Raw genomic sequence first — 15133 nt, 5'->3', positions numbered from 1 at the left:
GGAGAAATTAGTCGTGGCCTCGAAGCTTTTGTAATTCTTTTTTCAGACCACACTTTTTTTGTTTTTACCGAATTCCTGTGATAGTCATACATAAGCATACTAATTTAATTAATTATATGTGTGTATATTGTAGTATCCTTCACAAAAGTTTGGTTCCGAGCATTAAAATAATGTAAGTGTAAACTTTAATAACCCTGTATTGGACTAAGTGAATTACAAAACAGATAGATGAACTGGTAAATTAACACAGTCCTAGGGGAGGCTAAAGGACACTTTTTAGACGCTGAACTTCATACTGAAACACCTGTTCACACAGGCCATGCATATTCCTTGATCTCAGTCCAAGGAGTAAAAATCCATGAGATGCAAATGGCAAAAACCAACTTACAGGAATATTGAAATGAAGAAACCTGTTAGCGCCAATGTTATTCCTTTTACAAATTTATTAGCTTTTGATTTAATGATCGACCTGCCACTATTCGAAAGATCTCATTACACTCACAATTTCAATCATGGCTGATTAAAAAGATTTAAAACATTGAATATATCTTTTCAGCTGCTGGTGGCTTTGTTTGTATTTCACTGGACATCATCCTGATTGTTTGTCACTAATTGTTTCTCATTTTCTCTCTGCTGGTACTTGCCCTCACTGCCATTGCCATCAAGTCTTTACTACAGATATCAATTAAACAAAAAAAAAAAAATAAACAAAAGAATGTAAACCTTTTTATAATTAATAGAAAAAATGCTAATGCACCCTCAATGCAACACCACCACCCCCTTCCAGTCCACCAACAGCCCTGCGACATTCAAAGTTCAAGACATGTTACAACTTACAAAGTAACGCCCAAAGCGACTGAAGAGAGGACAGCAGCACCCGACTCTACCCAATGAGAAGAAACATTTGAGTGATTTTAAAGTAAAGTTTAAAAATGTGGCGACTGGCAATAGGCAACAGAGCCCAGACCAGCTGTATCATTTGTGTACACTTGTCAACATATGGGCCACATGATCCTCACCATGGAAAGCCCTAGAAGGGACACCCTGAAAAACGAAGGACTTCCAAACAGGAATAAAACCAGAACTTTCCTAGTGAGAGGCTACAGCAAATTGAGAAGTGACTATCCCTAACACAAAAAATTTCTGCTGGAAAATAGAAAGATAAAAGGATCTTAAGTTTTTAACCACTCTTGACCTCAGAGTCAATTTAGCTCATGTGAAATTCCAAAAATGTGTCCTCAGGAGCACTTTAAGAATGTTAAAGACTGCCATTGCTGTTTAATACTAACAACAAACAACAAACTCTTTTTGGGTTTATGAAAATTGCTCCCAGCCTTGTGATAAACCCCGTCGGTACCAGCAGCTGTTCACTTGCTTTTTTCCGGCTGCTTTTGTATCTCATGGCTCAAGCTTTAGTTTGTTTAAAGCTCTGGCTAATTTATGTGTGCCTCCTGCTTTTCACAGCAAAGCACTCCTCTTTTTTAATACGTTTTCAAGTCAATTGGGACCGAGTGGATTTAGACAACAGGTCACAGCTTCCTTTGCAAATCTGATTTGTTCAGCTCTAACATTGTCTGGGATGCTCAGTGCGGATCTTATAAAATGATATTTCTCTCATGGTTAAATAAATCAAAATAAACATGCTCAAACCAATGTCAATCCATTAAATGTGCTGAAACATACGATGTGGAGCTGAATTCTGTGTTTATTAGTGTGTCATAAAATGAACTTATGACTAAGCTCTGAGCCTCAGTAACACTGGACATGCTGGATGGATGAAACAGGGTCACAGTTTACTCAGCCTGCTTCAGCTAGAGTTGTAGATGACATTCGACTTGAAGAGGGGCCACCAGAGGTCTAGGAACCAATCAAGAAGAGCAAGGAAGTCTAGTGAACCCTTTACTATTATTATTAATCAAAGACTTACAGAAAGCTTCACTCAGCGTTACTTATCATCTTACAAATCCAGGGCCCACTTAACACGATTCACAATAAAACAGTACCATGTCAAGTATGCTTGCTCCCCACGATTTAGAAAAAATCAATCCCAACATCACATTTCAAAGGCAGTAAATTATACATTACAAACACCAGAAAATGGCCACAAACGACAGAAACACAAATTAACAACAAATAAATGACAAATGCTTCTGTGTTTTTGACAGTTTCTTATGGAAAATGATATCTTGGTTGGCATAACTGTCAAAGTAAACGCAACACAGTACTGATACTGGGAAAACAGCACTGTTACATAAAAAATACAGACCAGTATTCCCTACCTAGCTTAATAGCTACAAGACTAAGATAACATACGCTGTGGCTGCACATCCCACCTTTTTCTAAGTGAGTCTTAAGCTACCTGCGCTCTTCAATAAACCTGAGTTCAACTATCTTTATTAATCCTATGAGAAATACGTCTTTTAATTACCATGACAGATCAAACATCCAGCGTTCAATCCTCATCTTTCTGTTACACCAAGTAACCCACCTCTTCTTAGTAATCCCACTGGCTTTTAAACTATGACGGGTCATCTCTGTACCACAGAGTCCTCACTAGTACAAAAAGCCACAAACAACCTACATCTCATAGCTGCTCTTTTATTACTCATCCATTACAATTACTCAAATGTATTGCTATATTTAAATCACACAATGAAAATAAGCAGAAGTAAAACGTACAACAGAAAATGGCACAGCCCTTGGAGACTCGAGCCTTCTGGTTAAATGTCCAATAGGCCTTACTCCGAGAGCAGAGTAAATATCGATGTACAACAGCGGAAAGAAAGCCTGTTAGAATCTTTGAGGAAGAGTACAGAATGCTTTGATTGTGCCATAAATATACTATACATGTCATATACCATAACCTTTGATTTTAGACTACTGTTTTTTAGGACTCCTTAGTTTTCAATGAAGTTATACGTCAGTTTGTTAAGTTCCTGAATCTAATTCAGAGAGCAAATCCAAGCAGATGTCGATGAACAACAGAAACCAAAGCACACTGAGATGTCAGTTTACCACGACACCATCACATACACACCCTTGCTCATTCACGCATGACCAATTTAGAGTCACCAGCAAAGTTTACTTGTTTGACTTTAAAATATGGAAAAAAAATCTGTAGTACTGGAGTGTGAGAAAGACCCAGACAGACAGAGAAGCAAACTGCACACAGGCAATGATTGGGCTGAGAGTCAAACCCTGGAGCAGAGAGGCGACAGCTAAGTGTTGTGTCACACTGCTGCCAGATATATAAAACTACAAAAGGAAAACAAAGGAATTCATCCATTAACAAATAGAAGTGCACTTGCTCATTCTCCAAACATCCCAAGGGTGTGAATAATCATAATGCACTTGATAATAGAGTAACAGGCAAATACTCAATAAGGTCAGTTAGAGCAGGCCAGGCCTGAAATGAATAGCCAGTCACCTCCATTTTGGCTCAGCATTTTTAACAGCTATCTGTGTTTAAATAATCAATCTGTCTAACTTAGCTGCAGTACCATCTTAAATTCAATATTGTTGGCTTCCAGCTATCAGCCAAATGTTATTGAGTGAAGTATCCCTGTGGAATTTTAAACAATCTTATTTAAAGCATCAATAACTAACAAACATCTGAGAACACAACTCTTGGGCAGCGTGCCAGGGTGTGTTTCATGAAGAGTTTCTTTTTAAAATCAAAGCTTAATTAAAACAGTGGAATTTTTTGGGGCTTTTTTTTTTTTTTGCAAATCAGAAACCTACAGGCAACAAACAATCTCCAAACTAAATGCTACAAACAGACATCTGGTGGTCCACAAAAGGTCAGGATGCAGCATTTCTGCCCGTTGGCACACAATGAATACAATGTAACTGAAGCCTCTCCAAACTCCAACTCTACAGGATATTTAACTATTAGCAGACTTTAACAAATTAGGAATAGAATCATTAGATTAACACCAGGACACAGAAAACAGAGAGTATTTAGTGCATCACAGGCGGGTGACTCGCTGTACAGCACTTTCTTTCAGTTTTTATCACAGTGCTTGTACAAGGGTGACCCAGAAAGATTTTATATTGCAGTTTTTTGCTGTCAATAATTCATTATAAAATCATACTAGAATACTCATATTAAAACTTAATAGATCTGCTATACTCCTCAAATCATAGTTAATTTCCATTCGTAACTAAGCTAGTTTCTATCAACTCTAACAGCCTTACAGCAGCGACAAACAGCAGCACGTATCCTCTTCTTACAGCAGTCTGACTTCAGTCGCTTTGTTTTCATTCTTCAACATTTTCCTACAGATGGCAGCCCTCAAAGAGAATTGGGCTGTGGGGAGGACGGGAAGAAAAGTTCACCTGAGTTTTGGGACCGATTCCTGTGTTTTCAGACTTGTGTGCGGTTGTGTGCTATTGCAATAAATGAGACTTTCAGCCATATTGATGTAAGGTAGAACTCTTCTTAAATGCTTCTGTAATTAGAGCTTGAATGTACAGATATGACTTAAAAGTTACATAATGACTACAGAAATCACTCCCTCTGCACGCCAAAAACAGTGGCTATGACATTTCTCAGGAGGATTAATCTTAAACAACTTCATCCTGAGGATGTGCGATTCCATTGACTATCTTTTGGTTCTCCTGTTCAAACTACTGGATGCAGACTTTATCCCAGTGACAATCTGTGAAAATAAATTTTGGCTCTCATCCTCAGCCTGAACACACTAATACCAACACAAGATGAAAGATTTACTTTGTGGAATCCAAAGTATAAACTGTTCAATAAAATAAGGCATCCATGATGTAGCTTCCAGTTTCTCCTTCGGATGCTGACAGCTCATGCCGTTCATTAGCACAATAAAGAAACACTGGAGGGACTGCTGTTGTTGGCTGGACAGTGCGAGATGTGTCAATGGCTTCCACTTGGTGTTTCTCACAGCTTGCAATTTGTGAAGCCCAATGACTAACAGCGCTTTAATCAGTTGCACTGCCTGAGTATACTGAGCAAACCACTGAATCTGCCTGCCTCCAACTGCAAAAGACACACGTGATTAGTTGTAATGCACCGATATTGTTTGACAGCATGGATTAGTATTATATAAAGATAACAGTAATGAGAGACAGAGACAGAAATTCAGACAAATCAGTATGAAATTACAATCCATCTCCACTATGTTTCACTGGTGGTAAAGGCAGGTGGTGTTAAGTGGATAGAAGAAACCACAATAATGGAAATCTGGACCATTTAATAACAAAACAGAACTCAGAATCGCTCTGCCAGTAAGGTATTATCAGAAGAACTGAATCATTTTACTAGTTAGTAGGAAGCTTATCAAGTTGTGTGCAGACTCAGGTAAAATGACAAACTGAAGACAAAATCCCAGCTAAAACAGAGCAAAGGAACTGACAGGAAGAAACATGTGTCCACATTTTTAGGGGGCAGAAGCACTTTCATACCTGTCCAAAAGAAAGTGACTTGATGGCTTCTGAGATGTTTCTCTCTTCTAATTCTTGGTAGACAGCTGCATGATTGTATAAAAATTTTTGGATGTATGGAACAAGTTGGCGGACAAGGTGTTGCATCGCAGGGCACGGCCTGTAGTTTTCTGTCTGGGCTTGCATTATGATGCATTGGGAAAGCTTTTTCACGTCACAAATGTCCAAGAAAAGGGCTCTGTCCTTCTCCTCAAAAGTGAATTGATTTTCCTTCAACACCTGCTTCCCTGTAGAATGAAATGGGTGGAAAATGTTGAACTTGTCCAAAAAAAATAGACTGTTATAAATAGTTTTGTTTAAGATTATAATACATTTCACATACAAGAGGAGAGTATCCTGACTTTCAAATTTATTTAGTTGGCTAATATCTAAGTTGTTCCAATAGCTCACACTGTCTATATCTGAAAGCTGTCTGGGTCTCCGCATCAACTACATGCCCCAGTGGTTTAAGATTACCTTTCCCACTGTGCTTCATGGTTTAAATTCTTAATGGAATTCTCCTTAGCTTCCACTAAGTGGTGTCCCACATTTACATAACCTTCTCAAACCCAATTAATTAAATTATGGATTATGGGGGGCAGTGGCAAATGGGACCAAAGCTTATCCTGCCAGAAGTTGGAGGAAGACAGGAAACAGACTTGGAATACGTGCTAATTCATCACAGTCCCTACTCAAGCACCAAATCACATGGAAGCAATTTAAAATCAATCTCTAGTCAATCGAACACACATAGCTTTGCAGTCTCACTTGCTTTTTGTGACAAGAGATTGTCGTATGAGAAAAATGACAAAAGTGTAGAGCAGCAATCAGTGGCATAAAGTGTTACAGAGCAACAAGTCCAAATGTACAATATTTGATTCAAAGTCATCAGGATGATAAAAGAATTGGGAAGAAGTACATGGATGCCTGGCTGCAGCGCTTTGTGAAGCACAGTGGTGGATCAGGGATGGTCTGGGATGCATTTCAGAGACCAGTGTAGGTAATCTGAGCAAAATCAGTGGAATGGCCAATCTTTAGAAATGTAAACAGATTTTGAGTTACCATGTTGTAATTATGGCTAAAAAAGACTTAACAGTAAGCACGATAACAACCCCAAACTATCCCTGAGCATATTTGATAAGGATTGGATGAATGTACTAAAAAGCAAGCTTCCCAACTCTCTAGCAATTTTTTGATTCCATTTTTAAATCATGTTTTAAGATTTATATGTACAAACTTGATTTTAGTACTACTTTTATTTAATGTTTATTTTAAGCATTGTTTCATTGATTTTAAATATGCTTTATCTGCTGCTGTGACTTTTCTTAATTGTGAAGTTCTTTGTGAATCCCTCTTAAAACATGCTACATAAAAAAAGTTTATTATTAGCATTATTATCAAATGTGCTTTTGTAATTAGAATGCGAATGTACAACAAACAGCTGACACGTAACTAATGCATGAAATTAAAAAGCTGGAAAAGATAATAATTTAGTTTAAATTATAAAATGTGTACTCTTTCTAACACACCAAAAAAACAATCTGGGTGTGATGGCCTTCATCCCATATGTTTTACTCGCTCTGACTTACAGCTCTCTTCAATCATGCTGAGGAGCGCTACAAAATAAGGTGAATGTGGACTGAAAAAAATAGAAATATCCATCAATCAGCTGAGAGTGGGTGCATGCTGATGGCATAAAGGTGGGCAGAGGAACAAACAAACAAACAAGAGCACAACACATGCACTTTAAAGCTGATGGACACAGACGTGGAAATCCTGAGATATCCATGCAACATGGCGCTCTTTTCACAATAATACAATAAGTGTTTGAAATTAACACACTGCCTTTTACCAGAAAGCAGCAGAATTTTAAATGGCACATTGACAAATTAAAATGGACTTTCAGACAAAACAAAGAAGATAAATATTGCAAGGAAGTAAGAAAAAGATAAAGCTGCTGACAGACTTAAGTTATTTTTTTCTACTAAATTATGCTACTAATGCTGTTGAAAGCTTGTGGAATTAAGAATATTATGACATCAAAAGGGATCTGGGACATTGTGCATGGTCCTCAACTCATACATTAATGCATTGTCTCTGTCAGCACCCAACCTCCATACTTGTGCACGTGTTGAGTTCTTACTGATATTATGTATCTAATGTACCTTTCTCTAATTTTTGATTGGTTTAAATGTGATTTTAATACCATTCTGCCTCATCAACTTGAGAAAAAGTTCAAGGTTTGAATCTTGATGCTCCTGCAGTCTCCTGGATAACGGACTACCTGACTAACAGACAGCGATCTGTGAGGCTGAGGGACTTTGTGTCAGCAAGACAAAAGAAATGGTGATGGACTTCTGACATACAAAGAAGCCTTTGAGACCGGTCACCATTCAGGGGGAGGACGTGAAAGTGGTGCAGAGCTGCCTGGGGGTTCAAATAAACAAGAAACTGGACTGGTCTGATAACACGGTGGCACTGTATAAGAAAGGCAAGAGCAGACTGTACTTGCTAAGGAGACTCAGGTACTTTACATGTGTGCAGCAAGCTGCTCGAAATGTTCTAGCTGTCCAAAGTAGCCAGTGTGGTGTTTGACACTGCAGTCACCTGGGGGAGCAACTGGAACAAATAAAAAGTCCAATGCCTGAACAAACTTATCAAGAAAGCCTGCACCATCATGGCGCCAATCCTGGACACACCAGAAGCTGTTGTGGAAAAGAGAATAATGGCAAAACTGGATGTCATCATGAAAAATCCCCTCCATCCCATCCAAGAGGCGCTCTCTTGGAGCAGTTTTGGACCCAGGCTCATTCTACCACAGTGTGCTAAGAAGCGTCTCCGGAGGTCTTTTCTCCCCACTGCTATCAATCAATTCAATGCTTCTACCTGATGTACTCATTAAGTTTAGTTTTAATTTATTTATGTATTGATTGATTGGATTAATTATCTGTCCTGTGGGTCGGTATTCTTGTTTTTTTATGTTTCTACAGCTGTATGCATTTGAATTATCCCATGTGATTAATAAAGTTTATCCAATCTAATTGATCAATGAAATGGAAATGTTGAGCCCAATATTAAAAATATTTTAATATGCATGAGAAACTAACTTGCATACAGGAAGCCTAATTGAAAAAAAGCTTTCAGATTAACAGTGCAGCTTACTAAATTTAAACTGTACATTGGGGATTAAAAGACAAAGAAGTGCAGTTTTCAAACACACACAGAGATGCAATGTTAAAAGGCTGGTGTAATAAGAAAGTGTCCTATTTAACACAAAGTTATTGAGTATGTGAGAGTAAACACTGTAGCTAACACACTTCTGATGAGCTACTCCTGATGTTTCAACAAATATTGCAATTCAAAGTTATTCATAAAACTGATCTTTATTACTTAAAATTGCCTCAAGTCTTCATCAAGTACAAATCAAGCAGACTGCCAGGCAGTTCTATTTTGTACCTTGTTTCAAGGCGCTCTTGGCTTTGACGGAATACTTCAAATCAGCGGGTGGCAGATTAAGCAGGCACACTTGGCCGCTCTGTTTAAAAATCCATTCCAGGTCCTTCTTGTCAGGAATCAAAGGCTGTCGTGCTAGTGAAACCCAGCAATTTCCTTTGGTGGGGAAAACATTCTTATCTTTCAGCATTTCTGAATAGCAGAATAAAAGAAAGGCAAAAAATCATAAAGGCAAATGTAAAAGAGCAAAAAATTAGAATTAGATTAATGAAGACAAAGTAGGTACAGTAGTAGGTTTAAAAAAAAAATCCAAAATGGGGGAGACTCGAGACACTACTCATAAATGGCTACTGTGGCTAGTGGGCTTAACTCCAAACAATTTCTTAATTCCTTCCATTGACTGATCTTTATCTCTAATTAGCTGGCATGTTTCGCCCCTCTGCACACTGAATATTTCCACAGATATGGGGCTTTTGTTTTTATACATTTCAGACATTCATTTTTTCCATTATGGCACAGAAGTCCATTTCATGTACACTTTTTTGGTAATTCATAGTTTAACTACTTGTTAAAATTAATTAAATTCTTCTTTTTACCCATCAGCCAATTAACAATGAAGTAAAGATATGTAAATAAGCAACAGTGGAGCAGCAAATAAATAAATATTACTTATGTGTCAACAATTTAATAAAGTAATGGTTTTATTGATGTATTTTGAAGGATGTCAGAGATAAAAATAAACCTGGGTGGGCACAGTAGAGTTAGTTGGATTAGTGTAGGAGACTAATGTGATATTTTCTGTTGCAAATTATCACTGATAAATAAATTTTTACAGGTATCAAGATCTATGCTGCAGTACTAAGGCATGTGGTGCAACATCTGTTGAAATGTAAAAGTAAAGCATTTTATTGGTACTAGCATAGTAGAATGTAAGCCAGTTTCAAGAGATGCCACACCGTAAACACTGGCACTGCTGCTAAGATTCCTATACCAAGTGCTCAGTTAAAATTTAAGTCAAGCACCTGGATTAATTTTGATGCTTAACATGAAACATGTAATTCTGAAACATTGTCAATAAAATCAAGTGCTTTGGCCCACTACACACTAAAGCTATCTCTCCATCTCAAGGTGATGGGCGCAGTTGAAAGCTGACCTATTGTGGAATTAAAAAATTCAGTGAAACATATTTTTTATAATTTATATCAAAACAAATCTTTTATTATACTGTATCTATGACTGTTCAAAGTGAATATCAAGGTGCTAGAAAACTATAGGCAGGTGACATGACTTGTTCAGGGTCACACAGTAAGCTAGAGAAAGGGACTGAATCAGTAATCTTGTGGTTTACAGTTAAATAATTAAGAAGCTGCTAGATTTACTGGAGATAGCAGACTCTTAAAATTAATGAATAAGCAAAAGAAAAAAAAAAGACCAACCTCTTAGAGACTGACGATAGTTTACGTCAACCTGAGTCTCACCATCATTATCAACATGGATTTTGCACTTTTTGGCTGGAAATATAAAGTAAACATAGTTCCTATTAAACTTTGAACTTTTCTTAATCAATCAAAATCAAATGTAATTATATCTTCTTTTGCACTTTTCTAACCACAACTGCAATTTGTCTGACACAGGCAAGCCTGCTGAGCTGGCAGACATATGCATGTGTACAGCACAACCAATCAACACCAGCTTTGGTGGAAAAGCCAAGTTACGGGACACTGCATGCACACATACTGTACAAACATACTAAATGCATTACTCCATAAGCAAAATGCTTCTACGCTATAAGATAAAGTACTGAAATACTTGAGATTTTATAGTAATATTCACATTGTGAAATCCTTTTGCATTTGTATCAATTCTGTGCTCAAACACGTAGATGAAACCTCTGATGCACCTAAACTCACCCAAAATTGCGTAGATGGCGGAAACATCCTGAAGGAGTTCTTTGGGGGGCAAAGGCCATTCAGCACAAATGACTTCAAGGAGATCAACATATTGCTTCATAGAAGGGATTTTATCAATATTTAGTGCCTGAACAAAATAAAAATTTGATCTTAATGTTAGAGAAATCACTGAACAAACTGTTCCATTTCTAGTAATTCAAGCACACAACAATTTACAAAATTTAACACAATAAACTCCTTACTTTTTAAAGGAAACATGAGCTAATTTTATTAATGACCAAGCACTTAATACATTTTTAAAAGATCAGGCAAACTAAATGCATTATTTCTCAAAACATTTTCGTTAATTCACCTCTCAATCAACATATCCATCTTATTTATATTTTGGATTTGTACCTCCATTTTAAAGATATATGTGTTGAAAGTCAAAAGTTAAGACTTTGAGAACAATAGATGAACTAATGGATCCCAACTTTATATATTTGGCTAGTGACTGTCTCAAGAATGGAAAGTAATTTAAGTACTTTGATCACAATAATTGACTACAATTGCATTTGAAACAAGGAACAACTATTCACCTGCACCTCCAAATTCATGTGAAAAGTAGGGAATCAATGACCAGTCCTGCCCTTAACCCTGGCTTGAGTACAGAGTGACGTGTGAGGAAATGCAATCCTTTTGCGAAAAGTACAAAGGTTAGAGATAAATGATTACTAGATAGCCAGCCAGCTACCCTGATAGAAAGCGCATCCTCCAACAACATTCTCCCTTTTGCTTTGTAACTTTTAGAATATTAACGATTGCTAATTTCAGCTGTTCATATTGCGGTTTATATATTTACTTTAAATGTCAGGACACTCTGTAGCATTTGAAGCACTGTTTCTTTTTAATTTTCACTTAACTTTAAAAAAAAAAAAAATGAATGAAGAATAAATATTTTTTCCTGAAACTCCAGTATTTGCATCCTATGCTTACTAACACAGAAACACAATTACAAAAGTCAATTTACACCATGGCACTCGCCCACCATCTGCACTCGCCCTCCTTACTCTGTGGCAATCCCATGCCAGTCTTCTTGAGACTTCTACCCCAATCCAGAAACAGAAGCATTATTTCTACAAATAAAAATTCACTTCTCATTTTTATGGGTAATCCAAGTATAGCCAAGTGAACAGAGTATAAAGAGAGCTGAGTCTATATAATGATTTTGAGAACGTGTCAGCCGATTGCCAGGAAGAGAGTGTGTGTGTTGTGTTGCTTGCCCATTTTAGGTGAGTCAAGCAGGGTGATTACATTATGAGAATCTATATGTAATGCTGATGTGAGAAAAGTATTAAACATTCTTAAAAAAAAAATACACTGGTGGTATATACTTCGTATCTACTGAGTGTCAGCACTATTAGATAAGTGCTGTAGATATCAAAGGTGCACAAGAATGGTAACTATTTACTCTAGCAAATAGTATATACAGATGCTATTAAAGGCATCAATAACAATTTCTTATGTGAACTGAATTCATAATTGTTACAACTGCAAGGTTATCTCTGCAACCCTAACTTGGAAACGCGGGTTTGAAAATGGATAGATGATTATAATCAATATACAGTAATTTATGTACTTATGTATGCCAAGCGGGAGCTGGGCTGTCTCATGGCCTTGGAACCCCTGCAGATTTTGTTTGGAGTTTTTTTTTGTTTTTTTCTGTCCTCCCTGGCCATCAGACTTTATTCTTTGTAAATTAGTATTCCCTAATTTTTATATTTTTTCTTTCTTCATTTTGTAAAGCACTTTAAGCTACACCATTTGTATGAAAATGAGTGTTATACAAATAAATGATGTTGTTACTTGCATACAGACACATATGAAATTAGTACGTATGCTTTTTGAAAGAAAAATTACCTTCGACATGTGGTGACAAAATCTTCCATAGTCAGGAACACAAGAAGAGTCTAAGGTTTCCAGAAATACTGGAAATACTGGCAATGTCTTAATACTAGGTGTTAAGCAGCAGGTGTACACAACTCAGACTACAATGCGGAGTGAAGAACAGTGCAAGAATCTCAAACAGGCATACAAAAGAATGAGTGTTCATCTTTACGTAATGTAAACAAGACATACATCTGAAAACTAATTCAAACTGAGAAATGGTGAATAATGCAACTTGCAGAGGCTCTGCACAAGGCTGTATTGGTGGAATTAAGACAGCATGTGGCACCCTGTATGAGAAATTTTCACAATCGGTAAATTAAATTTACTTCTACTATAACCTACAGAAATAGTAATTAACAAACCCAGTGAGAATACAATATAAAGTATTTAATACACATATAATTCACCAGTGGTTTGCAGTTTCTAGAGGTACTGATAACAGATGCCATGAGGTGACACAAAGTTGTTTTAATTTATTGCAGTAACTGCCCAATATGTCAGAGATTTTCATATTTAATGTTGGGGAAAATATGAGAAATAAAGGCTCCAGCAGTTTTAAGTAAGATCTACATTTGACTAGTAATACTTACTGATCATGCTGTCCATGAGTGGAGACATTATGCAAGTTGGCGAGACCAGAAAGTAAAAATTTTACTGAACTTAATACAGCTGACAGTATACTCGAACAACTCTACCTCTGCTTGTAAAATAAATGAATGTGGGAAGTTTTCTGATTGTTTTGTTCATATGTGCCATGGGCATTGCGTGAACTCCTAAAAATCTTCTATAGCTGACCACAAATTCTGTACTTCAGATAATATTAAAATGATCTTCACTGTGCATTATTATTTTGCTTTGTTTTGTGACAGTATACTCAAATTGTTGCTATCAAAAGAAGACAATTAATGAAACTTGTCATCTTTACTAAAGAATATCTTCCAGTCTTCTGACTGTCTTCCTTTTTTGTGTCCAAGTGATCTTCATACGCTTGTTTTTCTTTACCCATGCGACTGGGATAAAGGATAAAAACGTACCTTAAGAAATAAATCTTTTAAATCACTGTTCTGATTATAAAATGGAGCCAAAACACGCGGCTCTTGCACTGCTCCTTCAGATCCTCTGATCAGATCTCTGTATTTCTGAAACATTCCTGTCGGATCAGACCAGCACACTTCCTTCATATAGTAAAATTTTCCAGAGCAGGAGTCTTCTCTCCTGTGAGGAAGGAAAAAATATATTTGAGATTACTGTGAGGCACTAGTAAATAAAGTCAAATTATTATGTGTCTTTTTCTCAAAAATGTTAAAGGGTTAAAGCAATTACCTTACCTGTCGTTTCATTTACGGATTTGGCAAACTGAATAAAATAAATGTATGTAGGTCCACAACATTAAAAACAAACTGTGATAAGGAATAGTTGATTGATTACCTTTCATATTCAACAAACACTGCTGGAGTTTGATGAAAAAGCTCTTTCAGTTGAAAGTGGTTACAGTTCTGATAAAGATACTTGTAGATGAAATGAATGTGCTCAGTGGTAGTAGTGAAATACCCGCCTTCTGACTCCCGGGAGCTGGCTGCCACTGAACTGGTGCACCATGACTTAAAAAGTATGAGCATTTCTTCAACAGTAACATTAATCTTGATACCTGAGAGAAGGAAATAAATGACAGAAAAATCACATGCAAGATGTTGAAAAAGTCAAGAATTAGAGTAAATCAAGCATTGCACAAGCATCCTAGGTCAACTGTGGTCACTAAACTGAGTCAAAGTGTGAACACAAGACAGCACAATTGCTTTACACCCGATAATGCCAGGTGAGCGTATCCCCTGACCCTAAAACTGATCAAGCAAGTTTGATAAGGGATGGTTGGATACTCAGTCTCTTAATACATTACACTTTAGAGTTACTACTTATTAATCGACTTTCAATAATCAATATTTTTTATATAATGTACTGTAGTCTTGTGTTTGTTAATCTCTTATATTGCACATTGGAAAATAAACAATTTAACTTGAATTGCTGCCATGAACTGTTTACAATTATTATTTTTTTGCCAAGCTCACCCTTTTCCTAAATACCCTCTTGTGAGTGCAAGCTTTGCATCAGACAGTGATATCCTTGTTGTTCTCAGCTGTAGAGAGGAAAATGGCAGTACAGAAACTGTATGAAGACTTCACTTGACAAGAATGCTATCACTTTATCTCTCTCATATGCTCTGAATATTTAGTTCTTTTTATTGACTGTGTGAAAAATATGTGCGTCCTCTGTGTTTATTAAACCAAATACTTTTTTAAAACTTACACGTGAGTATATTGTGGCTGTCAATGGATTATCAGTTTTGATTTTCAAAGGGAAGAATATTTTTCTCGCTACAACACTGGATC

The 15133-nt window shown here is 36.7% G+C and overlaps 1 protein-coding gene across 1 annotated transcript in view; it reads right to left on the bottom strand.

Annotated features, from left to right (window-relative positions):
• The window catches only part of wu:fj29h11 (uncharacterized), a 70752-nt gene that overhangs the window by 14005 nt on the left and 41614 nt on the right, over positions 1-15133 (bottom strand). Inside the window, exons 19-24 of the mRNA XM_051918781.1 lie at positions 14175-14394; positions 13781-13961; positions 10818-10944; positions 10344-10418; positions 8911-9099; positions 5437-5702 (exon numbers count right to left, since the gene is read on the bottom strand). Coding sequence (XP_051774741.1) covers positions 5437-5702; positions 8911-9099; positions 10344-10418; positions 10818-10944; positions 13781-13961; positions 14175-14394 — 1058 coding nt within the window. The remainder of the gene's footprint in view (positions 1-5436; positions 5703-8910; positions 9100-10343; positions 10419-10817; positions 10945-13780; positions 13962-14174; positions 14395-15133) is intronic.

Source organism: Erpetoichthys calabaricus, chromosome 14 (assembly GCF_900747795.2).
Source record: "Erpetoichthys calabaricus chromosome 14, fErpCal1.3, whole genome shotgun sequence".
Taxonomy (NCBI): Eukaryota; Metazoa; Chordata; class Cladistia; order Polypteriformes; family Polypteridae; genus Erpetoichthys; species Erpetoichthys calabaricus.
Note: the sequence above shows the minus strand (reverse complement) of the source record. Positions and strands in the feature narration are given on the sequence as shown.